Raw genomic sequence first — 26,312 nt, forward strand, 5'->3', positions numbered from 1 at the left:
ACTGATGCTCAAACAAACATTTAGACTTTAAACAGCAACACCTCATTGTGGTTATTCACACATACGTTGTTCAGGAACTTGTACTTTTTACATCTGAAACCTTTCGTAATCACAGAAGAAAACTGTGAGAATGATGACTTGCTGCAGTTTAAACACACATAACTTTATTTTAAAATCTAGTGGAGATCCCAAAGTTTCCAATGATACCACATCAAGCTGAATTTTGAGGGAAATCTGTCTAAAATCAAGCAGCAAACTGTAGAATATTTGATGCAATGGTGCAGCCATAAACAACATGCAGTCTTGGGTGTGAATATTTCACTCAGTGTGGAAACATCTTACAGCAGCTGGAACAAGACGAGCGCCTATGAGATAATGTTACTTAAAGGTTACATTTGAATTGAGAGGTTAATTTGGTCTTCATGCCCCCACCATCTGACCACAGAGCTGTTGGTTTCATAAACCTCTCCTCCCACAGTGCAGCTCAACAGCAGAAAAATTTGTTCTATCCAAAATAGAAACCAGCATAAATTGCGTTTAAAATATTTAAGGAACTGAGATACAGTACATACCAGTCAAAATGAGAACTTTATTGTACTGTACACACAGTCAGTGGAGTAAAACTCAAAAGTAATCAAAAGCTAACATGAAGGCAAAGAGCTGAGAGGAGTCCTACAAAGTCCTGTTAATCCTTTAAACACCACACCTGCTGTATTTAGTTACATTTCGGCTTGTTATTTGGGAAAGTTAAGGATGTTTAGTTTAATAATTGCGATTAATGATTTTTGTGAAATCAGGCCCAAGCCGTGGTCACAATGTTACATTACCAGTTGAAAAGCTGAAGTTGAAGGTCAGGCCACGGACAACTTTAGACACTTGAGTACATGGGAGGTCCAAAATGTTGCCAACTAAGCAGCACTTACAGGAAATATTTTATGGCAACTGTGACTCATTGTAGACTCAGATCTGAGGCCGTCTTAAAGTTTAGCACAAGGATAAATGTGTAACTGAAACGTTTTCTTAACCTTTTAATGGTCTTCTCAACTGTTTGGTAGAGCACATTTTGAGCTCTGGTATCTCGGTGAAACATTTATTGTACTCAACCTGGTAGAACACTTGTAGCACTCCTCTTTAGCATGTTAAAATGCAAAAATGCATTGTTTGTACAACATTTTCAGGGGCCTTTGACATTTCTGCAACAGCTTTCAAACTGAAATTTCACAGACAGCAGGAGAATCAATGCCTTTAGTTTTTTTGTCTTAACTGCAGGCCTTCAAAAGGTCTTAAAAAGCTTGAATTTAGTTTCCTCCAAACAAAAAAAGCCTTAAAAAAGGTATTAATGTGTGGGATCTGCAGGTCATCAAAAGTCTTTAAAAGTACTGAGCTTCCTACAGAAAGTCCTTAGAAGGTATTAAAACGTCTTAAATGTAATGAACAAAGGTGTTACATCTTGTCTCTTGCAGTAGGCTGTAACGTTAGCTAGAAAATGTTTCTGTATGTGACTGCAGGCTGTCAGGAGACGTTACACCTCTAAACTAACAGAGCGATTGTTGGAGTTTCAGTCAAACACTATCACTGCAGCAGCTAGTAAGCTCATCATCTTATAATGTACAAGTCAGGATTTTAACAAAAACTTCAATGATTAAATGAATCAATGATTAAATTAATTCAAGTTCATACTTATTAATAACCGGTTAGACTGTGAAACAGGCATTGCATTGCATTCTATGTGGTATTAAAAAGCTCTTAAAAAGTCTTACATTTAACTTGGTGAACCTGCAGAAACCCTGTAATGTTTGTTCTGGATGTGAAGCAAATTTTCATCTTGCTTTTTCAACAAGTTCGAAGAACAACAAAAAAGGTTGTTGTCACCGCGATGGTTAAGGTTTGGTGAAAATGGGCTCTTATCAGAAACTTTTTCTTCCTTCATGGTGAGATAAGTGTTCTTCACTTCCTATTTCACGAGGTGATACGCGGTGCATGTCACGTCTGGTAATCTAAACGCCAAATTCCAAATTTCATCAGACGCTCAACAACCGGAAGTTAAGGCTGCTCCCTCCCAGATATTCAGGTGATCCATGACAGGGATACTTAGAGTTGTGGGAGTACTTCTTAAATATTTATGACGAGAAAACAGGAAGTGAAGCTCTGAACGCTTCAACCCTCCCTCAAAACCACAAGAGGCCGACCAGATGTCAGACACACTGCTCAGACCACAAGACGCCTGTCTCCTCTGGGTTTGTTGTTTGTTGTCTATAAAAGTCAGATACCAGAACTTCTGCAATACCTTTCAAACTAAAGTCTGACAGACAGCAGACAGCAACACCTTTAGTTTTAAGTTTGGACCTTAAAACCGCCAGTCTGCACTCTGATATCCTGTCTTAATGTATGAGATCTGCAGGTCATCAAAAGTCTTTAAAAGTCCTTAGAAGGTAATAAAAAGTCTTAAATGAATTGAACAAAGGTGTTACATCTTGTCTCTTGGCTGCTGGTGAACTTGGTGAACCTGCAGAATGTTTGTTCTGGATGTGAAGCAAATTTGCGTCTTGATTTATTCACATGAATTCAACAAGTTCGAAGAACAACAAAATAGGTCGTAGGCACCGCGATGGTTAAGGTTTGCACAAGTTCAGGCAACTAAAACTACTTTGTTAAGATTAGCCACAATTTGTGCCTCTCTTTCCAGAGTCTTAAAAATCTTGAAGAAAATCAATCAAAAATGATTCTGTCCACTGAATTATAATAAACGCTTTTAAGCTGTTTCCCAAGTTACGACTCTGTTTCTTATTCAGGTAGCCGGTGTCTTTGTTTTGGGAAACAAGTTAAAAATCTTTATTATAATTCAACGGACAGAATATATTTTCATCCATCCAGATGTCCAACAGATTGTTGCTCTGAGGTAGTGGAGCACAAGTCCCCTCACTTCTCGAATCAGTCTAAATGTCAAATATACATAAAGCTGTTGAGTGGACAAGAGTCCAGGTACAGTCCATGTGTCCAGGTGTTCAGTAACCGTCCAGGTGTCTCAGGTGTCGCTGTCGAGGCAGCGTGGATCGAGGAAGCTCTGGTGAGAGGCAGCTGGCTGGGGGGGCTCTGAAGGTGGGGAGCTGGATCTCCTTGTACACACAGCAGGAGTGCTGAGAACGGTACAAAGTACAGTAAAGTATACAGCACACGAGTAGTTCCACTGATAGCGCTGTTAGCAGTAGTAGAAGAAGAAAAGGTGAAGTACAAGATTACGTGATAGAGTCTTGCAGCAATCGCAGTAATAACTCTAGATGTAGTAGAGGTTGTAGAATTGATAGTAACAGGAGGAGTAATTGTAACAAATATAGAAGTAGAACCAGTAATTAGCATCTGCTATAAACACTATCATACTTGCATCGGATAGCTGTTTTCAGTTTGTCTATGTATACTGCATCTGCCCCTATCAAATAAACCATAATTAAATAAATAGTAGCAACAGTAACAGCAATTGTATTAGAGTAGCATTATTAGTAGGAAATAGCAGTATTGGCAGTAATAGGGATAATAGTAGCAGTAACTAGTAGAAGCATTAGAGTATATAGATAAATAGCAGCGGCTTGTTTACCTGGACTGTCTCCAGCGTCTCTGGGTTCTCACAGGTGAAAGGTGAAGGCTCATTCACCTGGGAGCTGCAGTCCTTCCTCTTCAAACACGGAGATGTAAAAACGAACCCTGCCAACAGAGCGTCAGGTGAGTCAAACTAATACAATTTCACCCTGAGCTTCATACGAGAAATGTTTAAAATCTTCGGTCAAACACTCGTCTTAGACAGTTACATTTCGGAACAAACTACTCAATGCGAAAGCACGAAACTATGTCTTTGGTTTGCAAGAAGCAACAGAAACACAACGAGTTACCTGGTCCAGTAAGTCAAGAAGACGAGTTTTAGCTAACATCTTGAATTTTAAACATTTTGTGATTGCAGTGCACTTCCGTAAAAGCCAATCTTGTTTTAAGCTCAACATTAATGCAATTCTGAGTGATAGTTAATAATGTAATTATCTATTAAAATGACCAATAATAAGATTTAAAGAATGTTCTCTAATGTTAAACATTATTACTTTCTACAACACTTCTGTACCAGCAGCACAAAAACACGAGACATGCAGAACATGCAGAAGCTCTTGGCATTTATAGTGCAGTGACCACAAAGTCTACTGGGGTTCAAAACGAATAACAGACTCACCTATTACTACTAAGAGGAGGACGTTCAGGGCGAGTGAGCCGTATGTGACTAGGGGTGCTGACAAGATGTCTGGGTGGTTTGCTTTAGAGTCGTTGGTGGACGGCGGGATAGGGACGTCTGGAAAAATAAAAGTGACAAAAATGAACCAAGAAACTGAGGAGAGCTGCTGACGGATCAAATGGCTGCAGAAAAGCACAAGAAAATCGATTCTTGTAACTTTTAAGTGTCTTTACACTCACACACGTATTTACAGCAGCAAACTGAGGTCGACAGTAAAATGCGGTTTGCCATTAGCATGGCAAGGCATTTTGAGTAAAGGTCTCAGTCTGCTTCAAACTATGTACTTGTCAGATTGTCTAACAGCGAATGAAACCTCCTTTAAGACAGCAAACAATTTCTGCAACTTTCCTAAACAGACCATCTGACAATCACGCCAACTTTTAATAGTCCGACATTTTGGGTAATCCTCTTCTTCTCTTTCTCTCTGAGAGTCAGATGTTCAGATTAATAACACTAAATATGAAGCTACAGCCAGCAGCTGGTTAGCTTAGCTTAGCATAAAGACTGAAAACAGGGGGGGAAAGCTAGACTGGCTCTGTGCGCAGGTAACAAAACATCTTGTTTGTTTAATCCGTACAAAAACCGAATTGTAAGAACAACATGTTGCAGAGTTACGGGGTTATATGTGCAGGACTATTTCTTTCCTGGAGCAGTGACTTTGTCAAGTTGCAGCTGGTTGACTGGCAGTGACGAGAAGACTTAAGGAAGTCACCCCGCCCAGCCAAGGAATAGTCCGGCACAAATATAACATGTTAGTCAGTGGGCTTTAGAGTTCCTGGTAGGTGGATTTTGCGCAGAGTACTTTGACTTTTTGGCTGGATGATCCAAAAAGCAGTTTGTTGAAGCAGGAGGTTCTAACTGCAGGCTTTTCAAATGTGGCCATTCAGAGCAGGGGCCTGTTTCCTGAAGAAACCTATTGCTGTTTACCACTTGAGGTAATTTACCCTCTCTCAGGACGGTCATTTGTGACGGTCAAAGCGTCCAAAGCGTCCAATGCTGGGAAGCGGCGCGACCCGTCGCTTCCAAAAACGCCCCTGTGGACACGTACCATTAGGCTGTGGGTGTGCTAAGCTAACGTGTTAAAAAATATAGTAACTATATAACTGATAGACAGAGAGGGGCAGAGGTGGAGGAAGCACTCGGATCCTTTACTACAGTAAAAGTTATAATACACACTTTAAAAATACTCTGCTGCAGTGAAAGTTCAATTGTTCGGTTTGTAAAACTCGTGAAAACAGTGAGAAATGCCGTCACGTCGACCCAGAGTCCGACCCAGAGTGTCCGACCGACAGTCCAAAGCTCGACGTTATTAACAAACATTACAGTTATTACAGTCATTCAGAGGAAAAGCAGCAAATCTGCACATCTGAGGAGCTGCAGCCAGGAAGTGTTTACAGACGCTGTATGCGGAGGCAGCCAGGACAAGGATACGACGTCAATGTGGCCATTCAAGGGGCCCATTTCCGGAAATACAAGCCACAATTATTATAAATGATTTCCTCTTGCCTAATTTTGACACTTTTCACTAATCAAAAATAAAGCCATACTTGCAACATGTTTTGGATGACACTTCACAAAACCTTGTTTATTTAAAGTAAACTGAAGTGGGAAGGTTGTCGAATATTAATAGAAGTCAGACGCTGTTGAAACAGAACTAGGGCATTTCCTGTTGCATTAAAGATAAAGCCATACTCTCAACCATGCTTGAGCCTGCAAGATCTGAAATATGTGACCAGCAACCATTTGTGATCTGCGTGATAGCAGTACCTGAAACAGATGAACACTTGTTTGGATGACACTTCATACGACATTGTCTGTCAAGTAAACTTAACCTGTGGAAGATTCTTACATCCAATAACAACCAAATATCCAACCTTTCTATTGATTCTATAATTAATAAACAAAATGTCACAATGCACACGTGACAGAACAGACTTCAGCTCTAAACTTAAGACTAATAGAAGGGAGGAATTAAAAAGTCTACAACAAGCATTTGTTAAAAAGCTGGTCCTTACCTGAGACGAGGCGGATGCCGTCTTTAAACTTGTTGTTGTCTGGCGTCTTTGAACAGAAGTAAAGCCTGAAATCCTCTGCTGTGATGTTTGTGATCACCAGTCTGTTTCCCATGGCTATATATTTGGTCATCACAGGGTAAACGAAATACTTGTTGTCAGTGGGATTCGTACTAAAGGTGCGGACGATGCATCCTATGAACTGGCTGTGGATCTCCATGAACCAGAAGATGTTTGAAATGTTCAAAGAGCAGTTTAAGGTGACGTTTTGACCCAGCTCCGCCTTGACCTGAGTCGGGTTCTCGGCCTCAGCACACCCCAGAAACACCGGGAGGATCATCCAAAGCAGATCCATGATCAGGTGCAGCACCAACAGTCTGAAACCCGGCGCTGCTCGGATCTGATACTGCTTCTCCCGTCACGCTGAGCAAAGTGCTCTTCACTTCCTATTTAAGGTGACTGTGTTGTATGTAAGATCTGATGATCTAAAACGCAAATACCAAGTTTCATCAGACGCTCAACAACCGGAAATTAAATTGCAGATGTTCAGGTTATACTTAGAGCTGTAGGAGCACTTTACTTCTTAAATATTTATGATGAGAAAACAGGAAGTGAAGCTCTGAACGCTTCAACCCTCCCTCAACACCACAAGAGGCCGACCAGATGTCAGACCCACTGCTCAGACCACAAGACGCCCGTCTCCTCTGGGTTTGTATAACTTCTGCAGCACCTTTCAAACTGAGGCCTCTGTGGCTACAATGTAATGCAAATACATGAGGGGGTTAAAGAAAGATGTTGGCAATGCTTAAAGGAAACCAACGTTGACAGCTGGTCGACAGCAGTAAGACGGACAGCACTTTTATTTAAAACTCTTTGGAAAAAAATAGAAATTGACAGTATACTGTATATCCACATATTTGTATTTAGGAGGAAAGAAAACAAAAAACAGAATAACAATTTGATGCGATGCTGACTTTTTGTATATTTATTGTTACAATAACCTAACTGCACACAACACGCCTCAGTTTTCCACTGATCTGAGTCCATTTTAAGAACCTGAAAACTAGTTAGAGAAAATCTGACAAAAAGGTATAAGTAATCAAACAAAAAACAGTATTATAATGAAGTACAGTAGCGCTGCAGAGACGCCTCGGCCTACAGATGTTGTTCTCCAGATGTAAGACAACATGTTTGTTTGGTACAGACCAAACAAATGTCACATCATCATGATTTTAACAAGTTTTTTTCAGTGAAAATTAAAATTGTGATACAAAAATGATCATTCCCACTACTGATGAATCATATCGTACTATCTCTCAAAATAATCGCAATATGATTTTTTTTTTAACATATCATGCAGCCCTACACATAACCCAAGGTTCTTCATAAATTAAAAAAAGTACGATGACATTATTATCATAAACTCTAGGTCAACCAGCTTCACAATGACTAACGTCAACAGCTCTTCCATCAGTCAGGAAATACCAAAACTGTCAGACGTAAGAAAGCTTCGTGTGAACGGTTTGTTGCTCTGAGGTAGTGGAGCAGACGTCCTCTCACTTCTCGAATCGTCTTTCTAGCTGTCCAATACAAATACTACAGGTGAGTGGACCAGTGCCCAGATTCAGTCCAGGTGTTCAGTAACCGTCCAGAAACCGTCCAGGTGTCCCAGGTGTCAGTGTCCAGGCAATGTGGCTCGAGGAAGCTGAGCCTTGGAGTAAATACAGTGTAGAGAAGGACCAGCAGGTTGGGGGGCTCTGTAGCTGACGGGGAGCTGGATCTCGTCATACTGGAACACAAAACGGGAGTACTGAGTGCAGTACAAAGAACAGTACAGGAGTAGTACTACTGACAGTACTGTTAACAGTAGTACACAAACAAAAGGTGGACTTCGTACAATAATAATAATAATAATAGGTGTAATGCTGCAGTAGTGTCTGTTGTAGCAGCAGTAGTCGCACAGGTAGCAGCATTAGCATTAGCAGCAGAAACATAAGTAGTGTTAGTAGCATTATTAGTAGTAGTGTTAGCAATTGTTGTACTGTAGTAGCAGTATTAGCAGTGGTAGTGACAGTAGTAGCAATGGTAGCAGTAGCATTAGCAATAACTAGTAGAAGCATTAGCAGTAACTAGTAGAAGCATTAGCAGTAACTAGTAGTAGCATTAGCAGTAACTAGTAGTAGCATTAGCAGTAACTAGTAGAAGCATTAGCAGTAACTAGTAGTAGCATTAGCAGTAACTAGTAGAAGCATTAGCAGTAACTAGTAGAAGCATTAGCAGTAACTAGTAGTAGCATTAGCAGTAACTAGTAGAAGCATTAGCAGTAACTAGTAGTAGCATTAGCAGTAACTAGTAGAAGCATTAGCAGTAACTAGTAGAAGCATTAGCAGTAACTAGTAGTAGCAGTATAGAGACATCAGTAAAGTCACAATATAAATAGCAGCGGCTTGTTTACCTGGACGGTCTCCAGCGTCTCTGGGTTCTCACAGGTGAAAGGTGAAGGCTCATTCACCTGGGAGCTGCAGTCCTTCCTCTTCAAACACAGAGATGTAAAAATAAACCCTGCCAACAGACCGTCGGGTGAGTCAAACTAATACTAATACAGTTTTAGCTAACGTCTTGAATTTTTAAAATTTTGTGAATGCAGTGCACTTCCGAAAAAGCCAGTCTTGTTTTAAACATTAATGCAATTCTGAGTGATAGTACTAATAATCTAATATTATCTATTAAAATGACCAATGATAAGATTTAAAGAAGGTTTTTCTATGGGTTTCAGAAACAGAAAGGTTGGAGAATTCGTTATATCCATGTAGGAGATTTATTAACGAACTGTTGGATTGATTTACTGTTGTGATGCATGATCCAGTAATTAGACAATAGTTCAATTTACATTTATGTTTTTAAAAACATTATTACTTTCTACAACAGTTCACTTCTGTACCAGCAGCACAAAAACACGAGACATGCAGAACATGCAGAAGCTCTTGGCATTTATAGTGCAGTGACCACAAAGTCTACTGGGGTTCAAAACGAATAACAGACTCACCTATTACTACTAAGAGGAGGACGGCGTTCAGGGCGAGCGAGCCGTATGTGACTAGGGGTGCTGACAAGATGTCTGGGTGGTTTGCTTTAGAGTCGTTGGTGGACGGCGGGATAGGGACGTCTGGAAAAATAAAAGTGACAAAAATGAACCAAGAAACTGAGGAGAGCTGCTGACGGATCAAAAATCCAACACCTGATCGGATCAAATGGCTGCAGAAAAGCACAAGAAAATCGATTCTTGTAACTTTTAAGTGTCTTTACACTCACACACGTATTTACAGCAGCAAACTGATGTCGACAGTAAAATGTGGTTTTCGATTACCATGGCAAGGCATTTTGAGTAAAGGTCTCAGTCTGCTTCAAACTATGTACTTGTCAGATTGTCTAACAGCGAATGAAACCTCCTTTAAGACAGCAAACAATTTCTGCAACTTTCCTAAACAGCTGACAATCTGACAATCACGCCAACTTTTAATAGTCCGACATTTTGGGTAATCCTCTTCTTCTCTTTCTCTCTGAGAGTCAGATGTTCAGATTAATAACACTAAATATGAAGCTACAGCCAGCAGCTGGTTAGCTTAGCTTAGCATAAAGACTGAAAACAGGGGGGGAAAGCTAGACTGGCTCTGTGCGCAGGTAACAAAACATCTTGTTTGTTTAATCCGTACAAAAACCGAATTGTAAGAACAACATGTTGCAGAGTTACGGGGTTATATGTGCAGGACTATTTCTTTCCTGGAGCAGTGACTTTGTCAAGTTGCAGCTGGTTGACTGGCAGTGACGAGAAGACTTAAGGAAGTCACCCCGCCCAGCCAAGGAATAGTCCGGCACAAATATAACATGTTAGTCAGTGGGCTTTAGAGTTCCTGGTAGGTGGATTTTGCACAGAGTACTTTGACTTTTTGGCTGGATGATCCAAAAAGCAGTTTGTTGAAGCAGGAGGTTCTAACTGCAGGCTTTTCAAATGTGGCCATTCAGAGCAGGGGCCTGTTTCCTGAAGAAACCTATTGCTGTTTACCACTTGAGGTAATTTACTCTCTCTAAGGACGGTCATTTGTGACGGTCAAAGCGTCCAATGCTGGGAAGCGGCGCGACCCGTCGCTTCCAAAAACGCCCCTGTGGACACGTACCATTAGGCTGTGGGTGTGCTAAGCTAACGTGTTAAAAAAATATAGTAACTATATAACTGATAGACAGAGAGGGGCAGAGGTGGAGGAAGTACTCGGATCCTTTACTACAGTAAAAGCACTGACACACACTCTGTGAAACCCTCTGCTGCAGTGAGAAGTGTGCGAGTGTGATCAGGAAACAGCCCTTAAAGCATTAAAGCAGTGCAGCGTCCCTGTGGCTGCTGTGCTGTTATATATTCTATCATCAGGTTATTATTCCTCGTGCATTAATGGAAAGCAGGATGTTGCTGCTGCAGCTGGTGGAGCTGGAGCTCATGTTGAACCGGTTTGTATCGGACTGCAGCTGATGATGCTTTTCATTCTGGATCCATCTGCCGATTCTTTTCTCCGTCGATCCATCGATCGATCGGTTTGGAAAACTTCGTGAAAACAGTGAGAAAGCGCCGCCACGACGACCCAGAGCCCAAAGCGGCGCCTTCAGCGCGTGTCGTCGTGTCCGACCGACAGTCCAAAGCTCGGCGTTATTAACAAACATTCACAGTTATTACAGTCGTTCAGAGGAAAAGCAGCAAATCTGCACATCTGAGGAGCTGCAGCCAGGAAGTGATTTACAGACGATGTATGCGGAGGCAGCAAGGACAAGGATACGACGTCAATGTGGCCATTCAAGGGGCCCATTTCTGGAAATACAAGCCAAGCTTTACAGAATTATTATAAATGATTTCCTCTTGCCTAATTTTGACAATTTAAAGCCATACTTGCAACATGTTTTGGATGACACTTCACAAAACCTTGTTTAAAGTAAACTGAAGTGGGAAGGTTGTAGAATATTAACAGAAGTCAGACGCTGTTGAAACAGAACTAGGGCATTTCCTGTTGCATTAAAGATAAAGCCATACTCTCAACCTGTGCTTGAGCATGCAAGATCTGAAATATGTGACCAGCAACCATTTGTGATCTGCGTGATAGCAGTACCTGAAACAGATGAACACTTGTTTGGATGACACTTCATACGACATTGTCTGTCAAGTAAACTTAACCCTTAAAGTTAGATTGTCTGTTTCGAAAGTTGTAAGCGTACTGAGGCCTTACTTATGAAGGTATTATTGGAGCAAAACTGAGCACCTGTAACAGTGAAATCTGTAGCTGTAGAAAATAGTCACACGTGTGTGTCAGTAAATTTGAAGGTCAAACTTTTTGTATTTTGCACCATATTCACTGCAGCAACTGTAGCAAAACTGTGAGCGTATGAGTTTCTTAATTTGTGATTGGTAACACAGGATTTGTGCACCTGCAGTGAAGAATTTGCAACTCATAAAGCATTTTTCTCCGACTTCAAATTTACTGACACAAGCGTGAATCTTCTCTACAGCTACAGATTCCACCTGTAATGTACCTGTACCTGTATGTTCCCCGTGGAAGATTCTTACATCCAATAACAACCAAATATCCAACCTTTCTATTGATTCTATAATTAATAAACAAAATGTCACAATGCACACGTGACAGAACAGACTTCAGCTCTGAACTTAAGACTAATAGAAGGGAGGAATTAAAAAGTCTACAACAAGCATTTGTTAAAAAGCTGGTCCTTACCTGAGACGAGGCGGATGCCGTCTTTAAACGTGTTGTTGTTTAACGTCTTTGAACAGAAGTAAAGCCTGAAATCCTCTGCTGTGATGTTTGTGATCACAAGTCTGTTTCCCACGGCTATATATTTGGTCATCGCAGGGTAAACAAAATACCGGTTTTCAGCGGGATTCTCACTAAAGGTGCGGACGATGCATCCTATGAACTGGCTGTGGATCTCCATGAACCAGAAGATGTCTAAAGTATTCAAAGAGCAGTTTAAGGTGACGTTGTGACCCAGCTCCCCCTTGACCTGAGTCGGGTTCTCGGCCTCAGCACACCCCAGAAACACCGGGAGGATCATCCAAAGCAGATCCATGATCAGGTGCAGCACCAACAGTCTGAAACCCGGCGCTGCTCGGATCTGATACTGCTTCTCCCGTCACGCTGAGCAAAGTGCTCTTCACTTCCTATTTAAGGTGACTGTGTTGTATGTAAGATCTGATGATCTAAACCGCAAATACCAAGTTTCATCAGACGCTCAACAACCGGAAGTGAAACTTGTTCACCAGCAGCTCACCCTCTGCATCAGGAAGCTGTGGCAAAGATTGGGTTAATAAAACAGGTGTTTTCAGGTCAAATTCTTGGAGGTTGTTACTTTAAATAAAATCTGAAAACACCAAAAACAGCTGTATACAGATTTTCTTGAATATTTATACCAGTGCAAGAAAGCAAAGACGACAAAGTAGTGATAGTTTTGTAATTATACTCGTGGTAGCACCAGTAACAAAAAGTGTAGCAGCTGTAGTAGCAGCAGTAACCGAGTACTACGAGTAGTTAAGTATTAGTGTCGTTAAAGATAGCATAGACTTAATAATAGTGTGGGTAGCAACAGTAGTAGTAATAATGGTAGGAGCAAAAGTATTAGAAGTAGTTGAGGTAGCCACTTTAAGCTGCAGAGGTAGCAGTAAACAACAGTAGTATAGAAATAGCATTATAATAACAGTCGAAGTAGCAGCAGCATCAATAGGAGGAACAGAAAGTTACAGCTGTAGCAGTGCTAACAGTAAGTATACGAACAGCAGAGCCAGAAGAAGCACCAGTCGTAGTAACTTTAACAGCAGTAGACGCAGCAGAGAACTAACTTTAATACTATCAGTTAGTTATAATAGTAGTACCAGTAAAATGGCATTACAGTCATAGGTTTGGTAGACGTAGGACTAGTGACAAAAGGAGTAGTTACAGTACTAAAAGTAGCAGTATGTGTAATAACAGCAGTTATGGAACTAGCAGTAGCAGTACTGCAGCTAAAGTAGTAGCAGTTACAGTATTACTGTAGTAGTAGTGTAGTAGTACTCGCACAGATATTTACATAAGCAATAATAGTAACAACAGGGGTAACAGTATCTTGGTGGTGGTACTGGTAGAAACAGTATTGCAGTAATACCAGCTGTAGTGTCAGTTGGAGTAATAGCAGTTACAGTATCAGTACTAATAGTTTAATTTCATTACAGACTGATAAAGTTAGTCACTGAACATCAGAGCTGTGGATCATCCTCACCGTTACATGATGTGATGACGTGGCTCCACCTTGTGGTACAAAGTCGTTACAGCAGAAAAAAAAAAACTCAAAACATTTCTTAGCTTTAACATTTATTTCAGAATAAAACAAACTTCAGCCTGCAGATAAAATATTAACTCACACCAGTAAAATAACTTCAACACCACGCCTGGAGACTTTGTCACTTCTCTGGGACAAACTACAAATACATTTCCTATATTTCACATGATGCAACTGGGACCAAACAGCAGCATCATTTCAGTCACACAACTTCTAGTCCAGATAACGTTAGCAGTTAGCTTCACATTGCTGCTTGTAGTGGCTATGTTTTCATGACAACCATCTAATTAGCACATTGTGATCTGGGCCCATATTAATCCAAGCAACTTTCAGGTGATTAATAACATGCATGTTTTGAGAAGGCATCTGCCATAGTGTTCGTTATGTAAAAATAGCCTGGATTATATAAATAATGTACTGGGGTCATCCACAGAACTCTTAGATTTAAGAGCATTTATCAGTTGTACGAAACTCGCCAAACTGACTTTATTCTTACGTTTGCAAGTAAAACTTCTTCCACTTAAGTCAGTTTGATGAATTTGGACTGCGATCACAATGCAGAACGGAGATTAACAGCAGGCGTAAATGCACAGAGCAGACGTTACTGTCCACATAACGGACACAGATCAGAGGTTAATAGCACGTTTAAATGGAGTACAGTGTAGCTACAATCAGTTTATAAGGTGCTTGAAGCTGTTTTCCTTCATGAAGATGACAAAACGGATGGACATTTTCTATTTAGCTTCACAATCAGATGGAAATGTTATAACTTACTGCTTAAATCAAGCTGTAATGTTTTAAATATATATGACACATGCTGCTGTTAGCAGAGTAGTAGCTGCCTATAAGTACACTTAAAAGCTTTAATGTCAAAAATAACAAAACTTGACCTTCACAACTACATAAGAACATGGAATGATTATTATAACAATCGATTACTTGTTGATGTAATTTATCCAATAAAAATACTTTGACCTTGTGTGTTCAGAAATAATAATAATGAAAATGTTCTACGATGATATGTAAGAGAGATAAGCAGCTAAAAAAAAAGTGCAATGTTTGATATTTATATTGGATACATTTCTTCTACAATTAATCGTTCATTATAATTTTTAGAAACACGTTAATTAAATTGTTGTATTTAGATGTTCTGATGTAGATATTTATGTTTGGAATGACGTATTGATTCTGTTTAATTTGACATCACGTCTTGGAAATACGTTTTAACACTCTATTTTATCTATTTTAACTATTTTTGGTTTGTTTCGCAGATTAATAAATAAGTAAAACGATAAACATTATCCTGACTAACTTCTCGTTATTCACAATAACTGTTACATGTCAGCTTTCAAACAAAGTTTTTAACTCTTCTTTAGGAACTTCACTTCAGCTGCAAATAATCAAAATATATAAATAATAAAATCTTTTGCATCAGATAAATAATTAACAGGCTGTAACATACTTCAGACTTTAAGTGAAGAGTTCTGCTCCAAAACTGAATCGTCTGCATAGAAACAACACAACAGTGTGATGTCAGCAGCTCTTTGACCAATCAGCAACTAGATAAACTGTCCAAAACTGAACTGCAGCATTAATGGCTTTAAATGTATATACATTATCGGTGAGAGCTCCCCCGGTGGACATTCAGGGTAATTTCTCCCTGTTCTCTATTTATTATTTCACTCATTTGCTTCTTTTGTTTTTCAACCATTAAAAGGACCACACCAGTAAATCCTGCGTGCTTTACAACGTGCATTACTGACAACCATTTCCCAACTCGTGCAATTTACTTCATTATCAGAATCAACTCGCAGAGACTTGAAACGTCCTCAACACGGCTGACGCATCATAACGAAGCACACGGCCTGGTTTTCATTAGACTTACTTAAAGCTACGGTAGGTAATTTATTTCAGAAGCATTTTTTGTTCGTTGAAATTCAATAAATCAAATGCTGACACAAAAATCTGAGGCTGTCGCAAGACTATAATAAGCATGCCCAGTATGAAATGATTGGCTAGCCTACCTGCACTCATTGCGCATGAAAATGTGTTTTGGAGGAGTGGCTTTGCAGGGAGGCCTGAAGGGAGGGGGTGGGATTTTTTCGGTTGGATACTTTCAAAATCTAGCTGTCTCTTGCTAGCTTCTCTGATTGTTACCTACCCTAGCTTTAGTTTAAGAGTTTCTAATGGTGTTGAAATGGCGTGAGTGACCTGTGAATCCTTCCTGGTGGTGTATTCAGGTGCTGAAGTGAAGGTCTGACAACATAGTAGAAAAGGTTTCAGTCGTAGTCGTCTGGACAGTGTTTTCAGAATCAAGATGTTTCGGCTCCCATCCTGAAGTCATTCTCAATTGTGAAAATGGTCTGAGCACTCTGGTGGTTTAAGCTACTCTGTGTTGCTTAAGCCCCGCCCTCAGGGAGGAGTCTACCTGAGTATCTGTTGATTAGCTAGTTTCACCTGAAACTGACCCTTCTTTTGTTACCATGATGGCCCAGTAATCAGTAATCAGGCCTATTGTTTTCTGGCTGCACCTCCCTCATCACTGTTAAGTACCTGATTAGCATGTGATTGGCTTGACCACGGTGTTAACACACTGTGGTAAGCGTTGCAGATTGAATCTCAGACCACCATTTCTGTTCAAAGAGGTTTTCTTTTTCACAAAAATGGCTTCCTTGACTCGTCTTTCAAACCAACTCTTCTCTCTACTTAGAATCTTCACCTCGCTGTCTTCAAATGTGCGGTTTGTAGCTTTTAGATGCAAGCGCCTGCGGCGCTCTACAATCCGAGTCAGCGTGTCGTCTGTGCTGATGAAGTCTTTTGTGAAGTGGCTGTTTAGTCTCGCCTATGTACCGTTCTTTGCAGTTTTCCTCACTGCATTGAATACATTGCAATAAATTGCAATAAATTGAATAAACTACATAGCAATGTAGTTTATTCAATTCAATGCAGTGAGGAAAACTGCAAAGAAGCGGTACACAGGTCAAACAGCCACTTCACAAAAGACTTCATCAGCACAGACGACACGCTGACTCGGGGACAGAGCGTGGCGCTTGCATCTAAAAGCTACAAACCGCACATTTGAAGACAGCGAGGTGAAGATTCAAGTAGAGAGAAGAGTTGGTTTGAAAGAGGAGTCAAAGAAGCCATTTTTGTGAAAAAGAAAACCCTCTTTGAACAGAAATGGTGGTCTGAGATTCAATCTGCCCAAAGTTTACCACAGTGTATTAACACCGTGGTCAAGCCAATCACATGCTAATCAGGTACTTAACAGTGATGAGGAGGTGCAGCCAGAAAACAACAGGCCTGATTACTGATTACTGGGCCATCATGAAACTAAGAAGGTCAGTTTCAGGTGAAACTAGGCAGGGTAAACAACAGACACTCAGGTAGACTCCTTCCTGAGGGCGGGGCTTAAGCAACACAGAGTAGCTTAAACTTCTGAGTTCTCAGACCATTTTCACAATTGAGAATGACTTCCGGATGGGAGCCAAAACATCTTGATTCTGAAAACAGCGTCCAGACGACTACGACTGAAACCTTTTCTACGATGGAACGCTCCTGGACAAATGAGGGACGACACGTCTGACAACAGAGCTTCATTCAGCTGCCCCATAGCATTGAATTCATAAACTCTGGTGTTTGGAAACTAATTATTATTTTTCAGCCAGTTTAAGCGACAGAACCTTCCTGAGAAGTATATGGCTGCATGCTTTAAAAGTTATGTAGACATGCAAAACCACTGAACGGGCCTTTAAATGCTTCAGGAACAGCTGACTGTAATGTTTCATGTCACAGAGCAGTAAAACGTTCAATCAGTATGTAACACCAGCTTAGGTGCACCTAAGATAGATAGATAGATAGTATACTACAAACTCCAAAATGATCCTACAGTTGAATCAACACATCTCTAAAACAAACGTAACATTATAACTTTCCTGACAGAGGATTTATTGCATGCCTTAGTTTTAGCTAGCTGTTCTTAATAAGTGTTTTTCATAATCAAAATATTACATAAAGGTATCATGTTTATCTTCATTTCTGAAGTATCTGACCTCTGAAGTATCTGTGGTGTCTTTTGCAGACACATTTTTACTTGTAGTGAATCTGTACAGTCAGACATCGAGCAGTTGTCCCCATTAAATGTGTTTTGTCTCTGAAGCTCAAATATATAGAAGGTAAAGAAAGTAGGATTTTATATAAAGTGTATTATGAGGCAGGAAATGCATCTTTGACCTTGAGGACTGAGGGCACTAAAATTGTGGCTGTATGAACTATTTGTTTATTATTCAATACAAATAACTTAAATCTAAATGTTTTAAAAAAAGCAGGCGCTTTGTTGCTTTTCGCAGAACTGTAGAAATAACAATACTGGCAAGAGGAGGGCTGAATAATACATCTATAACTTTATAGGTTGTGTGGTAATTAATTTGAAGTCATTAATTAATTTATTTTTGTCATTTCCTCCTATGAGAATTCAACGGTGCAACATTAAACTAAACGTAGATTAATTTTTAAAGGAGAGCTGAGACTTTAAGGTTGTTTCATTCGTGAAATTGAAGCAAATGTTTTTCCATTTGAGCAGTTTTAGGACAGAACTCTTTTTGTTTCCACACACTTCTTAAGTGCTAACATCTGCTTAGTTAATATAAGAAAGTAACAAAGACAGAGGAACAGAAAGCAGAATAATGTGGAGGGAGTTTGGTGTTACCACAGCACCACCTGCTGGTCCAGGAGGAGGAGTTGCTGCTACAACACGTTTACCTGCAACATGAACACAAACACATGATCCTGGATGAGCTGAGACTCTTTACTTGCACCGTTGAGATGTTGTAATGTAATGCAACCAAACCAGTACACGAGAGACTGAGACTTTATACTGTTCCGTAGCTGTTTCCTCCATTTCATTTGTGCATTGCATTGTGGGAGAATCGTGCCCATTAAGTCTGAGCACTTCCTGCTTTGACTACAAAACTAAAAACCTGTTTGGAGTCGGTGTGTAGTCTGAGTTTGACCAGCAGGTGGCAGCGTTACAGCACAGAGACACACTGACACACCGGAGGAAGTTCACGAGAAGATGGATTCAACATCAATCACATTTACATACGTCAGAGTTTAATGATTATATCGGCTAAACTGTTCGTGCCAACTCCCTCATGCAGTGCGGATATTGTGACACGTCCTGCATCTCGTTTTTGCCCTGATACGTTTGTATGCTGCCACCTGCTGGTCACTCCTGGCACCGTTACAAACCTCTGAAATCATCCAGGAGTTGTACAAACCTGAGACGCTGAGCGAGACTCTCTGCTCAAAGTCCACAGACCGGATGTGACATTCGTACGTGCCGCTGTCCGACTGCTGGACGTTCTTCACGGTGATGGAGAAGTTTCCCTTCTTGTACAGCTCCTGGAAACTGGACACTCGATTTTTGAATTTCGCGCCCTGTGCCGAAATGTCTGGTGCATTATCTTTAATGTCCAGTACGTTGCTGTTGTCTTTGTCCCTCCAGAAGACGGAGAAAGGGTCTTTCAGAGCGCTGACGTCGCTGTAGAAGCAGGGCAGCAGGACGGTGTCTCCGATAAAACCCACAACATTAACCTGGCAGGTCACTGGGAGACAACAGAAATGGTTTCTGGTATTTAAAATTCAAACACTCGAGAAATTTGTGGAAAACATTTTCCTAACACAACAGGACAAACGCATGTTTTCAATAAACTTGTGGCAACTTGTTTTATACGTTTTACAGGAAAAGATATTCGTCGATGGCTCTCGATATTCAGTCATCGATAACGCCAACCGAGGGCGGGTGAAGTGACGCTGACGTTACTCGAGTTGACGAAAACTCTGGGTTAATATCCGAGATATCGACAAATAGGAGCTTTCGCTTTTCGCTGACACCAAACCCGCCTTCGTCTCGTCGCGTGATAAGTGATCGTGTATTCCCAAAGACTACCGCGGCAGGCCCAGCTGGCCTGCTGGCGCCTCATGTCACGTCTCCTCGCTGCTCAGGTGACCCAGAAATGAATGCGGGCCAACCATCACGAAGGACGCCTTTACTGGAAATCTGTTGTCCACCGGACGCAGCTGCTTCGTGTTCCAGTTTATCTAACAAGCGGAGGCAAGAGCGGCCTGTGTTACAGCAGCTCCTCATAAAGTCTAACTAGTTTCAACGACATAATAAAGTAATTCCGTTGCTAGGAAACAACGGAGGCTCAGGAGTTGTGTGGACTTTGTATTTTAGACGTTAAATTTGGAGTAAATGAGTCACAGAGTTGCATAAATCAGCGGTTCCTCGTGTGAGCTCCCAGCAGACAGTCCCAAGCAGGAAGCGCTCTGCTGAAACGGGAATCCGACAGAGGACACCGTCACTGTAACGCTGCCTGGACCGGCCAGCACTGGTTCATTTTACTTGCCTGCTATTTCTGTTACTACATTCATTTGCATTTGTTTAAAATGTGTCATTACCAAAAACTTAAAGAAAGGTTTTAAACAGCTGCTGAAGACGTCTGGCCCACCTACAGTTCCTGGCTTTTCAAATGTGGCCGAGCTGAATATGTAACTGAATGGGTGCAGACTGTTGTTTGTTTTTTTCTAAGTGCAGCAGTTTCACTTCCTGCGTGCACCATATCAGGGCTGCAGTTGGCACACCGGCAGCACAGCCAGGGGGGGGACTACTTCTCAGAAAGCAAGTGCAGGGCAACGATGGCGACGGCAGAGCTTTGGACTGAGAAACGGCGTGATGTCTGGACGCAGCAGCAGGTAAGAATGACCTGAGGACTAAACGTGGCTAAACAAACGTTAGGTTGTTGTTCTTGCGCTGCCGTGCCAAACTAACATTTGACAAAGAAACTTAAGGGCATTAAAAAAACAGCTGACTCTACCTCAAGGTGAATCTTTGCGACTCACATCGCTCTGCCTCTGCAGACGGAGACGTACCTGTTAAAATCTTTTCTGAGAACTTTAAAAGTTCAGCTGCCTTCGAGCTCTGAGAAAAGGTGGAAATGTAAACAGATGCATAACTCCCGTCTGCCGATGAAGATTATGCGATATGATCAAAAGCTCCAGAGCAGCTTCTGAATGGACCCTGAGGATTGGTTTGTTGACATATTTTCTGTTTTGTGTTGTTGCTGCTTGTCTCGCTGAGGACGCTGATAAAAAAAAAAAAGACATTTTCGACCTAAATGAAGCTTCTCTGGTTCAATAAAACATTAATATACTATATATTATATATATTTACTACACCTGTTACATTGAGGTGTTTCTTCTTTCCTTCAGTAAAACTATAATTATTCAAAATGTCTTATTTCCGTTTGTTTAGTCCGCACAGCGTCGCACGACGGACGGGAACGCTGCTGGAGAGTTTTCACTTGACCTGACCCCGGGTCCTTTCTGAACCACAACTCTGAGTATTTTCAGAATCAGAATCAGAAACACTTTATTGATCCTGAGGGGAAACTCTCTCGTTACAGCAGCTCACTGTCACGTCAGCGCACACAGGAACAGAAGCACTGAGCAAAAAATATAATACAGGTCAGATACATTAAGTACACAGTGGGTATAAAGTCTAAAATTAAATAAGTGTAAAGTACAAAGTGGGTTTAGAGGTTGATAAGTATGTACGGTGTAATAATATAAGTAATAAGTAATAGTGTACTGTGAAGTTAAGTGTAGCTTATTAAGAGTATTGTGATCAATAAATAGGGAATTTTAAACTGATTTAGAGGCTGACAGGTTGGTAAATATGTATAGGTATCAATCAATGTAATAAAATAAGTAATAGTGCGTGAGCTGTCAGGTTAAGTGCAGCTTATTGAGATTATTATGAGACGGTGGATGTTACACAGCAGTAACAGAAGTATCAATAAATATTAATAAATTAAACTGAAAACACAGAATATTGCACAATATCTCAAGTATTGCAGAGATGTTAATGATCAGTGTCCAGTTTAGTGACTTCGGGTCATACAGACTGACACTTAGAGGGAGGAGTTAAAGAGTCTGATGGCCACAGGCAGGAAGGACTTCCTGTGGCGCTCTGTGGTGCATTGTGGGGGAGCGTTTGTCTCCACTGTGGTCAGACTGAACAGGTCCAGACTTGTCCGTCCTCAGTATGTTCAGCTGGACTCACCTGCTGTCTGTGATCTGAAGAGCCTGTTAACTCCAGCTGGTTATATTAATTAATAACATCTGTTTGTTTTAGCGCGTGTGTACACATTATTCTATATATTAAAGGTAAACTCACCTGTTTTCATCCTGTACACCAAGAACAGCCACAGCAGGAACTCTCCGAACCTGCGGAGACACAAGACAAGTTAATCATTCACTCAAAAACAGGACGGACGTCCTCACATCAAACAGTACATTCAAAAACTGTTTCAAGTTACGTTTTTAAAGCTAAAATGTTCAGGTTTGGGTTCTTTAATGTGAATATTTGCTGCTTTTCTTTGTCTTCTGTGATGTAAAATGAAACATCTTTGGGTTTTGGACTGTTGGTCACGAGACTGCTTGAGCTGCGGGAAACTGTGAAATAACAGAGAGCAACTGAAGACTGTCTGACTGTCAGGAACCACAAAGGAAGTTCTGCAAAACCAGTTTCTGCAAATGAGGACAGCGAAATATAAAAAATAATCAACTTGACATTCAAAGGAATAAACAGGAAACTAAGTGCAGACAAAGCTCACGACTCCTGACCTCGATCGATGAGTTTGATCACTCGGACGGGTGTTTGTGTGACTGTTTCATCATCCTCACGTTCAGCCTGCGAGAGGCCACGTTTCCTTCTGTGACCTTCGGCACACAGCTAACTTCACTTTCTGGCGTCTGCACGTCACCAGCTGCTCTGTGGATTAATGTTTAACCCGGAGGCAAAGCAAGCTGACCCGACCGCCCCCCGATGTGGCCGTTAACACCACGTCCGGTTGTTGTTCAACAACATATTAATCCCAACGTCACTTTCTGGACGTTACGTATTTAAATGACTTTGCACAGTTCCCTAAACTAACGTACGCACACCGGACCCGCCCTCACCTGCTCAGCCGGTCTCTCTTTTACTTTTCCTCCCCGTTTGTTACGAGAGCAGCGTGGCTCCTTTGAGGAAAACGGCGGTGAGTGCGAGAGAGCGACTGCACTCAGAGCAGGTGGAGGCAGGTGTTGCCTATCGCAGCGGAGGGACAGGTGAGCAGTGAAGCCGTCTTAGTGGCGGTAAGCGTACGGCGCGGGGGGTTACGGTTAGCGCGTGAATAAACGCCGCAGACGTTCCCGTGTCTCGCTTCCCAGCGGCTGGTGAGAGTGAAGGCGTTAGCCCCGACGTTAGCCCTTTGAAACTGTTACCATGGTAGACGGCTCAGTGGACGACGGCATCGTCCGTCGGCCCAACCCTGGTTCTTAACTCGTATTTTAATCCCCTGAAGCGACTCGGCCAGGACCTGGACTGCGTCAGACTGCGCTGCTGATTATAACGCACCGTTTCCAGCATTTCTTGGTTTGAACTACGTCGTTGAGACAGATTTATCGCTCTCTTTACAACACCGGGGTGCGTAATGAGATTCTGTTTCGTAGTTCCCTTTATGTCGCGCTGCGTTCGATATGCGATAATGTTTGTTGCTTTGCATCTGTGACTCGCTGCGTGCTTCTTCTGACTCCTTTGCTTTATTGACGAAGATTAAACGTGAGTTCAGTTTCTGTCACCTGTAAGTAAAACTGGACTTTGGGCCAGCAGATGTCTGGAGAAACCCTAAACGCTGAACCCTGATTTGTCGTTGTCTTCTGCTATAACTGTGATACAACACAGAGCAAGTGAAGACGGCCAGACTGTCAGGATCCGCAGAGGAAGTTCTGCTGAACCAGGTTCCGCTGAACCAGGTTCTGCTGAACCAGGATCTGCTGAACCAGGTTCTGCTGAACCAGGTTCTGCGGACGAGGAAACCGAAAAGCAGCAGAAATGAAAGCCTTTAAGACCACGTACGGTTGTGGATGTGAAAGTCCAACAACATATTCACATCACAATGTCACGTTGTAGACCTTTGAAGTTACATAATGAACTAACTTCAGCTTTGTTCCTTAAATTAGCCTAAAATGACATTTCGCAGTTTTGCCCTTCACAGGGCGTTTGCGTAGGTTCATTTGAATTTAAAATAATAATAAAACAGTAACAACACGCCCTTTAAAATATATAAATCACACTGTCACGTTTTTTGGGGGATTTAAAGTTATATCTTTAAGCCACTTAAGGTCGAAACGGCTCTTTAAAAAGTCGCCAAACTTAATGGCGAACTTATCAAATCCTCACTTCCGTTAGCTTGCTAGCTAACACACAAACAAAGGCTAACTGCTAGCTAGCCAGCTAGCTCAGTTAGCCTTCAGCTCCAGCGATAGTGGACTTTATGTCGGCAGGAGGAGGTGAACTGACCTCGTCAAACCTCCCATGTTGGTTTAAAAGTCCTCCACAGGCCCGAATTTGAGGAACGATTTTATTTCACTTCACCTTCCTGAAGTTTAGGCGACACGTCGTTACGTCGTTACGTCGCCGCTTCCGTTCTCTACGTCAGACGCAAGCGTAAAGGACGATGTGAAAAGCCTTGTTTTATTCCACGCTGTCCCAGTTTGTGTCGCTGATGCTCCCCTTTCCTTACAAAGTCCCCCCAGACTGAGTCCCAGATTACACTTGATGTCCCAACATGACGGTTTACTTCCTGTTTCAAAGCCGTCTCACAGCCAGGAACAAACTCTGGAGGACAAATACTGAATCCTTCATCTGTCGATGTGGTCTACAGATGGCGTTTGCCCCGGGGTGCTAAAAGCCTGTCCCCCCAGCTATGTGGACTCCTTCAGCATGTCTCCAACCTGAGCCTGAGTCTCCAAAGGGTCCCTGTTCTGTGGAAGACATCTCGCCTCGTTCCTGTGCCGAAGACGCCGCGTCCCGGTGGCTCCAAGGACTGCAGGTCCACTTTGTGGCCATGAAAGAGTTATTAGGCCTTTATAACAGGATGGTGAAGGACATGTCTCTGATGCAAGACCATGCCATTTCTCTGCACTTATCTCTGCCCATCAGCACAACCCCAGATTCCTGTTTAAGACTGTGGATCAGTTAGTTAACCCAGCCTCTCCTTGTGCCCCTGCTGAGTGTGATGCTGATTGTGAAAAGTTTCTTTTGCACTTTGCTGGAAAGGTGGAGTTAATAAGATCTGGTATCACCCCCAATCCTGCCTTTTTAGATGTGGATCACCTCCTCAGGGATTCTTTGAGCAGTTTTTCTGCTGTTACTCTGCCTGAACTCGCAGACATCATGTCTCTTATGAGAGTGTCCTCCAGCCCTCTGGACAAAATCCCAACTAGGTTTCTATTGGAAGTTATGGATTGTATTTTACTTACCCTTTTACTAATTATTTTTAACAGCTTGCTGTCTACTGGCTGCGTCTCTGATTTCTGGGCCCCAACACATCACTAAACAAATACTGCCATCTACTGGTAACCTGTCACAACACATCAAGCCTGTTGCAGGAAGTCTTGGTGTCCTGTTTGACAGCAGTTTATGTTTTGAGCAACGTGTCACTGAGCTCGTCCAATCGTGTTTCTATCACCTCAGAAACAACAATCCGATCTATTTTAAATCTTAGTGATGCAGAAACTGTTGAACATGCTTTTATCTCCTCACGCCTCGATTACTGTAACAGCTGTTCACTCGTCTTAATCTAAAAACTCTGACAGACTGCAGACTGTACAGGACTCAGCTGCTCGGCTGTAAACCAGGACCAGGTGCGACCACATCACACCTGGTTCAGCCTCTTTACATCGGCTCCCTGTTGGTTTCAGGATCGACTTTAAGATCTTGTTGATTACTTTTAAGGCTCTTCATGGCCCCAGACTGTATTTTAGACCTTGTAATCCCTTATGAACCTTCACGCAGTCTGAGATCTTCGGGCAGGGGTCTCCTGTCTGTTCCTGAGTCCAGGATGGAAACTAAGGGGGACGGAGCTTTTGCCATCAGGGCCCCGAGGATCTGGATCAACCTGCCCGAAGACATCAGGCTGTCTGAGTCAGAGTCTTCGTTTAAGTCTCGTCTCAAAACACATTTTTATCTGAAAGCAGATCCTGATTTTACCTGAACTGGCTGTTTATTTTATTGCTTTTATGTATTTTACATATTTATTTCTTTATATTTCATCATCATTCACTGTGGTATTTTATTTCTCTTGTTGTGAAGCACTTTGTACTTTGTTTTGATAAGTGCTCTATAAATAAAGTTTTATTATATTATTATTATTAATATTATTATTATTATTATAATAATTACAGACCGGTGGCACTGACCTCCCACATAATGAAGACTGGGGATGTTTTATGAGTCTGTGCTATCCTGTGTGCTGTTGCATGCTGGGGCAGCAGGTTAAGGGGAAGTGGATGCCCCCCTCACGTCCTGGATTGTTGACTACCTGACTGGCAGACCACAGCACATGTGACTGCAGCACTGTGTGTCGGACAGCAACACTGGGGCATTGTAGAGGACTACAAGTTCTTCCACACCAACCTAAGAAAAACCCATTTCTTTATGGACAACGGCGTCCACAGACTTTTGGCCACATACTGTATCTTTCAGCTGAATCAGTCAGTGGTCCTGACCTGAGAAAGACAACAAACACACTCACAGTAACATTCTGCTTTTATTG

The 26,312-nt window shown here is 41.7% G+C and overlaps 3 protein-coding genes across 4 annotated transcripts; all 3 read right to left on the bottom strand.

Moving 5' to 3' along the window:
• Nucleotides 1–569: 569 nt before the first annotated feature.
• On the bottom strand, nucleotides 570–6,984 carry LOC122871978. Of its 2 annotated transcripts, XM_044187634.1 has the most exons (4): nucleotides 6,289–6,984; nucleotides 4,214–4,330; nucleotides 3,593–3,699; nucleotides 570–3,137 (listed from the first exon to the last, which is right to left on the bottom strand). In XM_044187634.1, exons 1-4 carry the CDS (start codon nucleotides 6,638–6,640, stop codon nucleotides 3,006–3,008), a joined length of 708 nt encoding a protein of 235 aa, XP_044043569.1. In that variant the 5' UTR covers nucleotides 6,641–6,984; the 3' UTR covers nucleotides 570–3,005. The 2 variants fall into 2 exon arrangements, with proteins under 2 accessions (XP_044043569.1, XP_044043570.1); XM_044187635.1 differs by lacking the exon at nucleotides 4,214–4,330.
• A 133-nt stretch (nucleotides 6,985–7,117) lies between these two features.
• Nucleotides 7,118–16,180, bottom strand: LOC122871979. The gene is made up of 4 exons (XM_044187636.1): nucleotides 12,057–16,180; nucleotides 9,332–9,451; nucleotides 8,741–8,847; nucleotides 7,118–8,074 (listed from the first exon to the last, which is right to left on the bottom strand). Exons 1-4 carry the CDS (start codon nucleotides 12,406–12,408, stop codon nucleotides 7,961–7,963), a joined length of 693 nt encoding a protein of 230 aa, XP_044043571.1. The 5' UTR covers nucleotides 12,409–16,180; the 3' UTR covers nucleotides 7,118–7,960.
• A 1,892-nt stretch (nucleotides 16,181–18,072) lies between these two features.
• On the bottom strand, nucleotides 18,073–24,211 carry LOC122871988 (CD276 antigen homolog). Its single transcript, XM_044187647.1, has 4 exons — nucleotides 24,056–24,211; nucleotides 21,890–21,939; nucleotides 18,930–19,256; nucleotides 18,073–18,411 (listed from the first exon to the last, which is right to left on the bottom strand). The coding sequence occupies exons 1-4, from the start codon at nucleotides 24,070–24,072 to the stop codon at nucleotides 18,287–18,289; spliced, it is 519 nt and encodes a 172-aa protein (XP_044043582.1). The 5' UTR covers nucleotides 24,073–24,211; the 3' UTR covers nucleotides 18,073–18,286.
• Between the last annotated feature and the right edge of the window lie 2,101 nt (nucleotides 24,212–26,312).

This window comes from Siniperca chuatsi, linkage group LG24 (assembly GCF_020085105.1).
Source record: "Siniperca chuatsi isolate FFG_IHB_CAS linkage group LG24, ASM2008510v1, whole genome shotgun sequence".
NCBI classification, from domain to species: Eukaryota; Metazoa; Chordata; class Actinopteri; order Centrarchiformes; family Sinipercidae; genus Siniperca; species Siniperca chuatsi.

What these genes read in the sequence shown, in the direction of transcription:
- LOC122871988 (XM_044187647.1), bottom strand. An exon ending in GGTGTACAGGATGAAAACAG is followed by an intron (nt 19,257 to 21,889) that starts GTGAGTTTACCT and finishes GTTGTCTCCCAG; the next exon opens with TGACCTGCCAGGTTAATGTT. An exon ending in AGTCTCGCTCAGCGTCTCAG is followed by an intron (nt 18,412 to 18,929) that starts GTTTGTACAACT and finishes TTCATGTTGCAG; the next exon opens with GTAAACGTGTTGTAGCAGCA.
- LOC122871979 (XM_044187636.1), bottom strand. Translation starts at nt 12,408, where the DNA reads ATGGATCTGCTTTGGATGATCCTCCCGGTGTTTCTGGGGTGTGCTGAG. An exon ending in CGGCATCCGCCTCGTCTCAG is followed by an intron (nt 9,452 to 12,056) that starts GTAAGGACCAGC and finishes TTATTTTTCCAG; the next exon opens with ACGTCCCTATCCCGCCGTCC. An exon ending in AGACGCTGGAGACCGTCCAG is followed by an intron (nt 8,075 to 8,740) that starts GTAAACAAGCCG and finishes TTTGTGTTCCAG; the next exon opens with TATGACGAGATCCAGCTCCC.
- LOC122871978 (XM_044187634.1), bottom strand. Translation starts at nt 6,640, where the DNA reads ATGGATCTGCTTTGGATGATCCTCCCGGTGTTTCTGGGGTGTGCTGAG. An exon ending in CGGCATCCGCCTCGTCTCAG is followed by an intron (nt 4,331 to 6,288) that starts GTAAGGACCAGC and finishes TTATTTTTCCAG; the next exon opens with ACGTCCCTATCCCGCCGTCC. An exon ending in AGACGCTGGAGACAGTCCAG is followed by an intron (nt 3,138 to 3,592) that starts GTAAACAAGCCG and finishes TACCGTTCTCAG; the next exon opens with CACTCCTGCTGTGTGTACAA.